Source organism: Crotalus tigris, unplaced genomic scaffold (genome assembly GCF_016545835.1).
Source record: "Crotalus tigris isolate CLP2741 ecotype Arizona unplaced genomic scaffold, ASM1654583v1 scf7180000024390.453493, whole genome shotgun sequence".
Taxonomy (NCBI): domain Eukaryota; kingdom Metazoa; phylum Chordata; class Lepidosauria; order Squamata; family Viperidae; genus Crotalus; species Crotalus tigris.
The window spans coordinates 330351-343687 of NW_024100560.1; the positions used below are offsets into that span (position 1 = coordinate 330351).

Consider the following 13337-nt stretch of genomic DNA (forward strand, 5'->3'; position numbering starts at 1 on the left):
GCCTGCTGGAGAACTGGAGGGAAAGCCTACATTTCAAACTAATTGAAGAATGTGATTTATGACTGTTAATTGGAGGAGGGAATTGTGCTTTGATAGGATGTGCTCAGGAGAGGGGAATCTAGTTTTTGGCTTCAATTATGTTAGTGCCGATGCTATGCTTCTCTAATAAAGATTCTTTAAGGTAAACAATGCCTCAAAATTCTTTGAAAAGTTTCATCTGTTGGAATCATGACAGATATCCAGGAATTGCAATTCTGAAACTGTGGGACTCAGGATGCTACTAAGGCAACTCATGGTGTTCTGAAAAGCAGAGCCAATAATTGTAGGTCATCACTTTCTCAAGTGTTACCATGGTCCAGAACAGCAAGGCTCTACTTCAATCTCAGCTGTTTTTGACCATGAGGATTCTGGAAGAGTTGTAAGTGTGAAAATCAGTCATAAATTACTTTTTTCAGTGCTGTTGTAACTTCAAAAAATCACTAAAAATGTTGTAATTCAAGGACTACATGTATAGGCATCCAATGTTGTAAAGTCAGATTTGTCACCAAAAGTCACTTCCAAAACTTGTTGAACATTTTCATGTCATGAGAAGACAACTTTTGAAAACCTTTTATTATGGTGCCATAATATGAGGAATAAGCTAATGATCCCAAAGTCAAGTATTCAGTGGTATTATTTTTCCAACTCTGAGCAAGCAAGAATAGCAATCATTGATAGTTTATCAATTTTTTCTTATTCGCCAAACTCCTTGTTTGATATAACTTTAATTATGTTAACAAAATCTTTTCATGCAGGCAGGCAAGAAGGAATGGGGTGCAAAAAAGCAATTTCTAGACCCACCAATATTTTATACATATTAGACCTCATTAACATTTTTACAAAATTAAAATGCTAGCAGTGGGTAAACTCTTCAGAATATGATTAGGACTTTATAAAACATTCATCTGCTAATAAATAAACATTAACACAAAAATCTCTGCATGCCTCAAAAGATTGGGGACACAGCTTCCAGTTCCAGTTCACAGTGGTGTGGTCAAGCTAAGGGAGTTGTCCCTTTGCCGATCAAGTTTCCTCTGCTGGTAGACTCCTTAGAGGGTCAAAAAAATACTCTGGAGGAGCATCTACCATTGAGGTGGCTTCTCAGATAGTTGCACAGGAGCGGCGGCATCCTCTGTGCACCAAGTATCTCCTTTGGGCCGACAGGGTAAAGATCGGCCAGTAAAATGGCCAATCATTTAGCTGTGCCAACCACAAGCCACAAGATCAGCTAAGCAAACAAACCCAACATGGAGAACTCGGTGAGACTTTCCTTTCACCTCTATTTTCTTTACGCCTGTGAAAAGTTTTTTTCTTGGAATTATTCCTTTTTCTGGTGAAGCGGCTTTTTAAAGGGGGGAAGAGAAGCACAAAGGATTAAATTTACTTTTGTTTTAATGGCTGATTTTATTTTTGGACATTGGGAGCCTCAAAAAATTTTTTTATAATATTTGGAGAATATTGTTTGCTTTTATCTTTATGGTGGCCGGAAGGATTGAACATTTGATTACTTTCTAGGGAACACTTTTCAACAAATTTATTCATTGTATTTGCTATCTTTTCTTCGCTGGAAAGGCTTTCATTTTGTACAAAGGAAAAAGATGAGGAAACTGAGAGGAGATGGATAGTGATTGTTTTTTAAATATAGTCTTCTTCAAAAGGATAAGGATTTGAATTATAATAAAGATGGAGGAAAATGGTGTAGATCTTACTTATATAGATATTACTTATAAGTAATATTTTGGACAAAATTTTGGAAAATACAGAGAAGATAATTGCTTGCTCAAAGGAGATTTCTTTGTTTCAACAAGGCAAAAGACAAGGACTAAGTGAAACATCAGTTTACACACAAGAGGCTTGTGCTCTTCTTACCAAGGTGGAAGAAGTAAATTCACAGTTGGACAATCAATTCCTTTTGATAGCAACAGACAAAGGACCTATGACAAGGAACTGGACTATCTTGCATCAGAAGGACAATTTGGTCTGCAAATGCCATTTGATTCTGAGATAGAGAAAAAAACATGGGAAGAAGAGAAAAACATGAGTAAAAAGGATGATATAAAATATAGGTTTTTATAGATTAATTTTTTATTGATTAATGCAGTTGATGGTTAGACATAGTAATGAATGAATTTATCTGAAAATGTATTAATTTGAGTATAATATTCTATATAGATAGAGAGGGAAATTTTTAAGAAATAATGTGTATATATTTACTATGTTATTGTTTGTTTTTAAACAAATGGATCACCATGTTTCCATGTGGGTTCTTAAGCTGTGTTGGTGTAAAATGGAAAACTAATAAAAATTGTTTTGGAAAAAAAGATTGGGGACACCTAACTACTTCACAATACACTCACTTTTGGAGCACTCTGGTTCTCATCAATGACAGAAACACTAACATTGCAAATTGGAGACATTCAATTAATGGATGGAAAACTCAAAAGTCAAGTCTAAAAGAAGTTATTTACATTATTCATAATTAATTAATGGAACACATAACAATCACAATGCAGGCCAGAGGCAGCTGTGAGCTGCAGTATGGAATCACTTCAGATGTTTATATAAAAAAAGATATTTGTAAAAAAAAGAAAAAAGGAATAACCAACATAAGAAAAAGCAGGATCTAGGGAAATAGTTAGGTCATCCTGAACAATGTAGGCATGAATGCTTTGCATCTGGCCTGAATTATGCAAGCCCCTTACTTTCCTAAGATGTCATGAAGATGTCATTCATGACCTTATGGGTTGTAAAATGAATGAATATCATATTTTCATCCAATATAAGAATTGCATGCTGTTAGTTATCAGTCTGAGGGCAAAAATAGAAAAGGTGGCTGTTGATAAATACTTGTTTCTTTATCTCTTAATTTCAAGTTAGGGAGGATGATAATAAAGCAGCATAATGAGTTTCAAGGATTCCTGTAGTTTGGAGGAATTGCTCAATTCTCCAACATTAAAAATAAATCACTATTGTGATGGAATGTAATCTGGATATTGAGGAGGGATAGAGTGCATTCCACAGGAGCAAGAAACAGGTCAATTCAGATAGCTTGTTATCAGATAGTTCAGATAGAAAAAGGAAAGAAAGAAAAACAGTTCATCCCTAATGGGCACCCTAATATTGCCTAGAATATAGGTTTTATGGGGCTGCTGGCTTGCTTTTAATTGGCAAGGTTATGTCTATAGGTGAGGAACAAAAAAGAAAGCTGCTGGAAAGAAAAAAATAAACATGAAAATCTGTCTGTAAAATAGAATTCCAGGTGTTGATATCTATTTTGGAAATATGTCATGAAAGTTTTCTCATTTAATCCCCATTTGAGTATGGAAAGCAATAGCTGCTAATTGCTAATTATGTTAAAAATCAAGAAGCTCATTATAATATTTTGCTAATTTTGTTTGTACAGTCTAAAGGGAAATAAAATGATTGCAAAATATAAATCCAGCTTTTATTAAATATAAAATCAAAGGTTCCCACTGATGATACATCTTTTTCATGACTGAACAAGAGTAGCAGTTATCAATTCCTGGACTACAATATATTGAACATTCTAAAGAACAGATATCAAGAGAGACAATAATTTTATCAAGAAATACTGTAAGTGATTTATATATTGATTATTTTACAGAAAAGCCATTTCCAAGCATTGGGGGAAAATCAGCACTTCTACCCATGATTCTATATTACATGCACTTCTATATTTTGACATTGGGAAGAGGATTTGATAAAATGAAATTAGAATCCAGTGCTTTGCTGTAATAGAAAGAGGGTTTAGGGCTAGAAAAACAAAGAGAATGGTTTTCAGAAATTTAGACTGTAAAAACAGAGATTAAAATTATTATAAATCAGAATAATGTCAATCTATTGCAGGGGAGAGGGTGGCATAAATACTTCCTAAATAATAAAGCAAATGCATACTTAATATGATGATTTATCCTCTGCAGAGGATATTAAAAATAGAGATATTTTACAACTTGCTCACATTTAGCCTGCATTGTGTGAACTGATCATTAATTGCTGAATTAGCATCCCTAACTTTGTTTCTAGGTACAACTGCCATATGAGATTTATTTTTTTTTGAAAAATTGGTTAAATGTCTGGTTTGTATTTAAACATGGTGTTGAAATTTTAATACTTCATTGTTATGGGTAGAGTGAGATTACATTGTAGTGAAAAAGGTGGGGTGAAATTTCTCTTCAATATTATTTGGTAGGAACAATCAATTATGTTTTTAAGTTAATTTAAAAAATCAATTTCCTCTATTTAATTGGATAAGTATGTTACATATACCTCTATTATATACTATTATGTATACTTCTTTATATAATATATAAAATCAAGAAAGTCAACTGCCAAACCAACACTTTTAAATCAGTGAAATGATCCAATATTATGATGGAACATTATTGTATTAACTATACTAAAATGTATATGTAATAAATTGTGAGAAAAGTATGGTGGTGACTAAGAATTACAAAAATGTGGGACTTCCACTTTTGCACAGTAGCAACCAGTCTCAGGCTTGTGGATTCTCCGCACCCTCGCAGCTAATTTTGCCCTGCCTGGGGACCCTAAATATATCTAAGTCACCCCAGAGAGGTGATGAAGAAAGAAGGATATCCAGCGATTCTGGAATGGTGGCGGCCATTCCTTTCGACTTGGGGAAAGCCTTCTAATCCAACAGGAGAAAGGCTGGCCATATTGCATCGACCAGCCCAAGCTACTTGCAACCGGTCCAAAAGCATTAACCAGCACAACTGTGAACAGTGTGCTTGAAACTGGGTGAGGAATTTGATCTTCTTTTTTCTATTTTACATTTAATTTCCTGGAAAAGATTCCCAAGAAACTTCTTTACTCTTGCTTTTCTTTCTTCTTTCTTTTTTCTTTTTTTTCTACTGTTTTATCTATTTTTAAGAAATGTAAAAGTGTGAGATGATTCGTATGGAAAAATAGAGTTAAATTCTTAAATGTAATTAATTTTTGAGAAAATCTTAACCAGTGAGAATATCTAGAATTTGGTGGGGAAAACAAATTAAAATAAGGACTGTAACAGGATCTATGATAAGGCAACTAGAATAACTGGATAGAAAAGAAATATTATATTGATATGATTATTATTTTTAGGACTATTGGGAAAAATATATATTTAATTGTTATCTATCAAAACAATAAGAATTGTATTAATTCGGGTGGTTAGCGTCGATGATGGCGGCTACATTGTAGCCGTCCTCCTGGGACAGCGTGAGAACCGCGGAATACAGCAGTCACCAGCTGTTCCACGGCTCAAAATCTCCCTCCTGGGCGAAGGGAGGGGGAGAGAACCACCCGAATAGAGGTAGAGCATCTCAAACCCCCCAGGGATTTTGGGGGGGGTAGCAAGAGAGCTCCCTCAGAGTTCGGGTTGCCTCCACCTCCCAGCTGTCTTTGTTTCCTTTGGGAAACCAAGTGAAATGCCGCTACCATCTCCGCGTTTAAAGAGACAGGGTGAGTGATTTTTATATATATATATAAAGCGGACAGAGCTGGATAAAGGATTTGGTTTATTGAGTTTTATTTGCTTTTTAGTTTATGTTGATCTTTTTCTTTTTGTTTTTTTTGTTCGTGTGGAGAGTGAAAGTAAAATGGCGATTTGAAAGTTTTTTTCGGGGGGAAAAAGAAAGTGAGTCAAACGGAATGCTATGGACTATATAGTTTTTTCTTTTTTCTTTTTAAGCTTTTTCCTCTTTTTTTGAAAGTGGTCCTGTGTTTTTGAAATATCTTTTAAACTCTTCTTTGTTTTTTTTAACTTTTTGAGCATTTTTTTTTACAAAGTGGAAATAAGAAAAAAAAATTTTTTTTTAAATGGCTTCAAAAAGACAAGCAGCTTCTACAGTTCCTAAGGTGGCTTCTTCTCCTGCGATTTTACCGGTACAACAACCTAAAGCTACACCACCATCTTCTCCTCCTCTGCCAGTAATATCTGTACAAGACATGAAAGATATAATGGGAAATGCAGTAACTCAAATCAGAGGGGAAATGAAGGAGCTTCTAGATCAGAATAAAACTGAAATTAGAGGGGAAGTGAAGAATCTGTTGGAGCAGAATAACACCATTTTGAGGCAAGATATAGTTATGGCTCTATCAGATCTTGCTTCTGTGGTTGAGAAGCTTGACTCTAGAGGTGAAGAGGTTGCAGACAAGGTTGACATCTTGGAAGATAGATTTAAAGGCATGGAAAAAAAGATGGAAATTTCACAGGATGACATTGTTATGTCTCAGTACAGAGAAATGGAATATGCCTTAAGAATTAGGGGTCTCAAAGAAGATATGCAGCAAGACCTGAGAGAGATTGTGGTAAATGACTTTGCTGTTATTTTGAATAGGGAGAAAGAGGAAATACGCAGAGAGGTTGAAAAATTATTCAGAGTTAACTCCTGGATTGCAAAACAGAGAAATTTACCAAGAGATGTGGTGGTTTATTTTGGAAAGAGATCTCTGCGCAATGAAATCATACAAGCCTTTTATAATAAGAGATTCCAGATTGCTGCTCAAGATGTTATTATTTTAAAGGAGATCCCATCTAAAATTCTAAGAAAGAGAAAAGACTTTGCTTTCTTATATAATGAACTTTAAAAAAGAATGATGCCATTCAGATAGGAGATTCCGATGGGTATTGTTCTGAGCCATGCGGGGACGCGTTATAGACTTAATACAGTCACTAAAGCAAAGGAGTTTTACAGCTCCGTCCTGGGAGCAGGCTCACCATCATCTATGATGCAGAAAGTTCTGGATGGTAAAGAGGTTGAACAGCAGTCTGAAGGACCAGGTGTGATGGCGGCTGGAGAGTTACAGTTGGAGTTGTCCCGACAAGCAGAGATTAAAGAGCAAAGAATGACCCGTGCAGTGCATAGACTCAAGGAAAAGGAACAACCAGAGGAAAGAGGCTAAAGAATCTCTTCAAGAAAGTGCTTCGTTGCCAGTGGGAGGAGCAAGACCTAAGAGTTCTGCGGCACATTCTTCAATGACAGATCTTCAAGCAGTCTTCTCCAGGCTTCTGGTTAAGGGAGATGGTAAAGCTCCTGACTTGGAATGTTAACGGCCTTAATTCCCCCCAGAAGAGAAAGAAAATCTTTCATTATTTAAAGCAACATAATAATGATATTATTTGTTTGCAGGAAACACATATTATACCTAAAGATCAAAAATATTTAGTCAATTCTGGTGTTTCTTATGCACAATTACTTAGATGGGATGGTAAAAACTGGCAGTTAAAATCGTTGGAAAACCTAGCACAAGAAAATATCATATATTCATGGTTTCAGTATAGACAAATAGTGGATAGATGGAAGTTAGACTGTAATGTGGGTTTACTTAGAGAAGATGAAAATTTTCTTAAACAAGTAAAAGATCAAAGATGAACTCATATTAAGAGAATTTATGGGGTGCTAGTAGAATTGGATTCAGAGGCAGAATTAATTAAAGAATGTATGATCAAATGGGCACAAAATTTTGGTGAACCAGTTCTACTAGATACCTGGAAAATTATTTGGGTGAGGAATGTTAAATTTACACAAGCCCAGAATTTAAGGGAGAATTTTTATAAAATGTTTTACAGATGGCACCTTGATCCACAAAAAATGTCTCGTATGTATCCTGACTTACAGTCTAAATGTTGGAGATGTGGTTGTTTGGATGCTACTTACTATCATATTTGGTGGTCGTGTAAAAATATAAAAGCCTTTTGGATTAAGATATGGTGGAATATTCAAAGAATTTTTAGAAGGAGGGTAAAATTTACCCCACAATTGTTTTTATTAGGTATTGTTACTGACTGTGATATTAAAGACACAACATTGATGTTAAATTTAATTACAGCCGCAAGGCTGTTAGTAGGGCAATGTTGGAAGAAGGAATCTCTGCCTACTTTGCAAGAGTGGCTTTTTAAATTTTCTTATTTGGCGGAAATGGCAAAGATTTCGGCTTTCTTGAAGGATCAATCGCAGGAGAAGTATTTTGTGGTATGGAAAAAATGGATAGATTTTATACAATATAAGTTGGATGTTAAAAAATATTATTTAGCTTTTCAATAACTTATATTTAAAATTTAAAATATTTTTTAGATTTTATTTTTTTTATTTTTTTATTTTTTTATTCTTTTTTCTTTTAAGTATTATTCTTTTGATAGTTATATTTCTTTATATATATATTATTGTTAATCATCTTATAATTTGTTTAATTAATGTTTTTAGTATTTAGATTTAATTATGGTTTATACTTTTTTTTAGATTATTCGAAGAAATTTTAATTAAGCCTATGTTCAGCTCTGGGAAGCTCGGGGGAGGGAATGGGAGGGTTGGGGAGGTTTGGGGATGGGTTGTTTTGTTTCTGTAAAAATTTTAAAAACTTAATAAATAAAAAAGAATTGTATTAATTCAATGTTTGCAAAAGAGGATATTTTGGGAAAACAGGAAATCAACTAAAACTATTATATAGATTATGGATTATAGAAATCAATTGTTAGTGATTGTTTTACAAATGTAATCCAGACAACACACTGTTCACCAATTATTAAGTGATTTATCTTTTTTAAAAAAATCAAAATATATTACAAAAAACAGAATTACAAAAATGTATCATAGAATGGAGAGGATTAAGACTATAGAATACAATTCCCTGCTCAGTGCACAGATCCAAATTAAAGAACTTTGGATCTGTTGATACTCTTCTTGAAAACATCCAGTAAGGACAAATCATCATTTCTTGCATTATTGGACCCTCAACAAGCTATTTTTCCTTTAAAAAAATTTTTTGTAATATTTAATCTGGAGAAATGTTGATGGAGAATTTTGACACCTGCTACTAACTAACCTATAATTATATAGCGGGTGGATAGCTTTAGTCACATAGATCAGAGTGTAGTGCACTAAAAAAACATAAAGAAAAAGATGAAGAGTTGAACAGATACTTAAATTAATAGAATAAATAATTATATTAAAATTTATTTTAGATAAGAAAAATTATGCTTTTGAAGCTGCAAAACTGAATTTGAAATTGTATTGTATGCTGATGAACATATTATTGCTAAGGTGTATAAAATATTGTTAAAGTTGAACCTGGAAAATGAATGTTAAACACTGTATGATTCAGTGGAGAAAAACTTTGGTTACAATACGTGCTTGAACAGTGAGAAAATATGTGGATGAAAGGGATGAAATTGACATTGAACTATAACCTAAAAGAGGATTTTTACAAAAGGATATATTGTTGGTACTTAACGCCTGACAAATTGTTACAGATGTCTTTTTATCCTATGTGGTGGATCTGTGAGAAAGTAAAGAAATGTTGGGGCCAGATTGATGCCCTGATTCAGAAAATCATTAGAAACAAAATGCAACCAAAACCAGAAACTTTTCATTTTTATGACTATTGGATAATGATCTTGAAAAAATGCTGAACTTTCTTAATGTGTTTTTGGGCTGCAGTGAGACTTTTACCTGCACAAAATTAGAAGGACATGTCAATTCCCACAACGGATGAATGGATGGAAAAAATGGTGGAACTGGCAGAGATGTCCTAATCAAGGAAATGAATCTATCCAGCTTTGTATCTATTTGGAAACTGCTTCCAGACCTTGGCTTGAAACAGACAAAAAACACCCTAGCTTGGGGTTTTGATGATCAGATAGTTTGATCTGACTAGTAATTATTAATTATATGAAAGCAAAAAGTAAAAATTTGAGACTCTAATTTTACTCTCTAATATGCTACATTGAAAGAAATTGGAAATCACTGCTTTCTTTTCTTTTTTTTTCTTCCCCTCAAATTGTTTCTTTCTCCTCTTATTCACCATTTTCTTTATCTTTATTGCCTTTATTTCCATTTGTACTTTGTACTAAAATAAACTTCAGCAAAATCTTCTATTGGAAAAAAAATATTAGAGTTGATTATGAGAGGGAACTTTCTTATTTTCATTTGTTTTTTGTACTTTAACCAGATGCTTTTATATAATACCCAGTGAATATAGAGATGAAAGTTACTATATTGCATTAAGAATTGGTGTCTACCTCATTCATCCCAGAACTGTAAATTAAAATTATAATTAATAAATACTCAAATTATTTCTTCACTAATATATGAAAAAGATATTTTAAGGCAAAAATAATATGCAGTTTATTTATGGGGAAATAAATAAAATTTAGCATGGATAATATTATTAATATTAACAGTTACAGCAATCAGCAATGCAAATAAAAAAAGTTGAGGGAGAACACGTCATGGAACAAGTCCCTTTTAATATTATTTTTATTTCCTGTAGCTACTAGAATTATAGCACACCGTGTTTTGTTTAAAGACTTTTGGAGGCAACTGGGCCAGAATAAAATCAACTAGTAAACACAGCCAGCAAAGGTTTTCTTTAGTCTTCCATTGCTTAACTGACAAAAAATTAATATTCAGTAAGTGCTGAAAGTGAAATAATAGATTAAAAATACAGTTTTCTTACAGTCAATCTCCCAGGATAGACCCCATTTATTGTCCTATTTTTCAACCAAACATCTTCTAGAAAACCTGACAAAAAGATTAACATTCTCCTACTCTCCCTATGTGGGTGGATTTCTATCTTTTCTTTTCTCAGGAGATCAAGGTGCTCTATATACCATCACCTCTTCTCAGTGCTAAAGATATTCTTGGCAGGTTCTCCAGAGTTTTAGGCAAACATTTTAACCATAACAAGAAAAACAACTTGAATGAAAGAAGAGGGTTGGTACTTTCATCAATGATTAATTGCAATATACTGTAGAGTGTTCCAATTGAACATTAGCATTCTTTTAATGTTATAGTTCTCTTTCAACTGTACATTTTTATTATATTTTTCCCCTTCTCTTCCCAATATGTATCAAGCTGTAGCTTAACTGTTTCAATTTAATACTATTCTCATTTCTGATTTCCTACAGATGTGGCATTCACCTTAGTCATAGCTTAAAGATGGAAAATCAAACATTTGTCTCTTACTTTCTGCTCCTGGAATTCTCCAAAGATCGGCATCTGCAGCTTTTACATTTCTTCTTATTCTTCATATTATATCTGGCAGTTACATCAACAAATCTTCTCATCATCTCTGCAATAGCTTTTGACCATCAACTACACAGCCCCATGTACTTGTTTCTGCTAAATTTGGCAGTACAGGATGTGGGCATTGTTTCAGCCATTATCCCTAAATCCATGATAAATTCTCTCATGGACACCAGACACATCTCTTACTTTGGTTGCTTTGCACAAGTCTTGATCTTTTCCTCCTTTGAAGCTTCTGATTTATTCCTTCTGACAGTTATGGCATATGATCGTTATGTTGCCATTTGTCATCCATTGCACTATGAACTGATAATGAATTGGAAAGCCTGCACCAAAATAGTGGTTCTGGTGTGGGTCACAAGTCTTCTCTATGGTATGTTGCACACCATTGGTACTTTTTACCTCTCTTTCTGTTCTAATGTTGTCAACCAATTTTTCTGTGAAATTCCACACTTGCTAAAACTGTCCTGCTTTGGTTTCAATCTAGTTGAAGTTGGATTCCTTATAGTTAGTATAATCACTTTAGGATTAGGTTGTGTTATTTATATCATTGTCTCCTACACTAGGATCTTCATGGCAGTGTTGAGAATTCCTTCTGTGAAAGGAAGGCAGAAGACCTTTTCTACTTGTCTTCCCCACCTTACAGTCTTTTCGGTGTTTTTAGTAACAGTGTGCTTGGCATACTTGAAACCTCCCTCTAACACCCAATCTTACTTAGATTTCACACTAACTGCTCTATATTCCTTTCTTCCACCCGTGTTTAATCCAATCATCTATAGCATCAGAAATAAGAATATCAAATCTGTTCTATATAAATTGTGGCATTTCTGATATTTTCCTTTGATAATATTTTCTGTTCTATGTTTTTTCATATCAAAAAAGTTAAGGAAGCAGCCTTCCATTAAGAAAAAAACCAAAGTAGAAATTAACTTTCAAGTATCCCCAGTGTCAAAGTATTTAAGATAAAAAAAATCATTGGAAGTTTGAATTACTGGAGTTTGTTTTATACATTACATCAAGACATTTTCATTTAACACCTGAATAATGAATAAAACACAGTTTCTAAGACTGAAATACCATAAATCATGAATCAGCATTATAAAAATATACTAAGTGGTCTAGCTAGTTCATCATCTAAACTTACTAGTCTGTCTGGATTGCTACATGGTTCTGATAACGGAGCAAGTCATTGGAGATTTGATCATTGCTAGAAGAATTGCAAAACTGTGTAACCATGATTTAAACTTGGTCTCAAATTTTTAGAAATAAAAAAAAACCCAGATCTTCCTATCAGACTTCTTGCAGACTTCTCTTCTAGCAATACATCTTGATTCTTCAAACACTAAATCCCATATTCATAAACTTGCTTGTATTTGAAGACTACAGTCATGAAGTGGGTAGATAAATACTTTATTGTAGAAATTCTTGTAAACTGTACATCAGTCCTCTCTAGTTCACAGAAAACAATACATAGTCATCTATATTCCAAGGATGTATCACAGAGGTGGGCAAATTGATCAAGAAGCCACATGAGGAACCGGGAGTACCACTCTACCCTCTGCTGCTGCCATCCCATCCTGATGCTGCCAACATTCTGTCCCACCCCATTCTGATGCTGCACCACAGGCTATGAGCCTGTGAGCCTATGAGCCTGAGGTGGCCATATCTGGCCAAGTCTGTTGTAGGTGATAGAAGAGACAATGAAGCCTTAATTGCTGCGTGCTTATTTGGCTGTTTCTAATTCAGTTTTCTATACAATAAGCAGTGGTTAGGTGGGGAAAGGTCTGAAGAAGTTCAGAGGAGAGAAGGTGTAAACAACAAGACCCAAACATGCTCAAGTCTATACACAGGAATCTTCTCAGACTGGATGAAACTAGATAAAGTTCAACAGCATTCAAATGAGGTCACTTTTCATGCCCACATAGGGATTCCAGATTAATTTCCTGTTTAATTCCTCTATCTGGCTCAGTTTCTCTCCTGCAGCTGGTGGATTGTGCTTAGAATGCTGACAGCTAAATACTAGTCAGAATATCCCTGATGCTTGGTGTTGTGTCTTGAGGCTGCAAAGGCAGGCTCGGGATGTTGCAACAGTCCCGGGCAGTTGCAAGCTGCCCGGGACCAGACTGGCTGGTGCCAGCTTTGCATGCATGCGTGAGGCGCGGAGCGCGCCAAATGTTGCCATTCGGCCCAGGGAAGCGTTCTGAAGAGAAGCAGAGAGGCCTGCGTGCCTCAGAGATGTAATGGAGTAGAAGA

The 13337-nt window shown here is 34.5% G+C and overlaps 1 protein-coding gene across 4 annotated transcripts; it reads left to right on the forward strand.

Moving 5' to 3' along the window:
- The first annotated feature begins 3495 nt into the window (after window positions 1-3495).
- LOC120301686 (olfactory receptor 14A2-like) lies at window positions 3496-13113 on the forward strand. 4 transcript variants are annotated; one of them, XR_005554977.1, is made up of 3 exons: window positions 3514-3633; window positions 4541-4818; window positions 9498-10932. XR_005554977.1 is itself a non-coding variant. In XM_039329216.1 (3 exons), the coding sequence occupies exon 3, from the start codon at window positions 10998-11000 to the stop codon at window positions 11913-11915; it is 918 nt and encodes a 305-aa protein (XP_039185150.1). In that variant the 5' UTR covers window positions 3514-3633; window positions 4541-4818; window positions 10967-10997; the 3' UTR covers window positions 11916-13113. The 4 variants fall into 4 exon arrangements, 3 of the variants coding, with proteins under 3 accessions (XP_039185149.1, XP_039185150.1, XP_039185151.1); XM_039329216.1 differs by lacking the exon at window positions 9498-10932 and adding an exon at window positions 10967-13113; XM_039329217.1 differs by lacking the exon at window positions 9498-10932 and adding an exon at window positions 10967-13113 and having other exon boundaries at window positions 3555-3633; window positions 4544-4818.
- The last annotated feature ends 224 nt before the right edge of the window (window positions 13114-13337 follow it).

Bases quoted from the DNA above. Each gene is read 5' to 3' on its own strand.
- LOC120301686 (XM_039329215.1), top strand. From the start codon at position 10,998: ATGGAAAATCAAACATTTGTCTCTTACTTTCTGCTCCTGGAATTCTCC.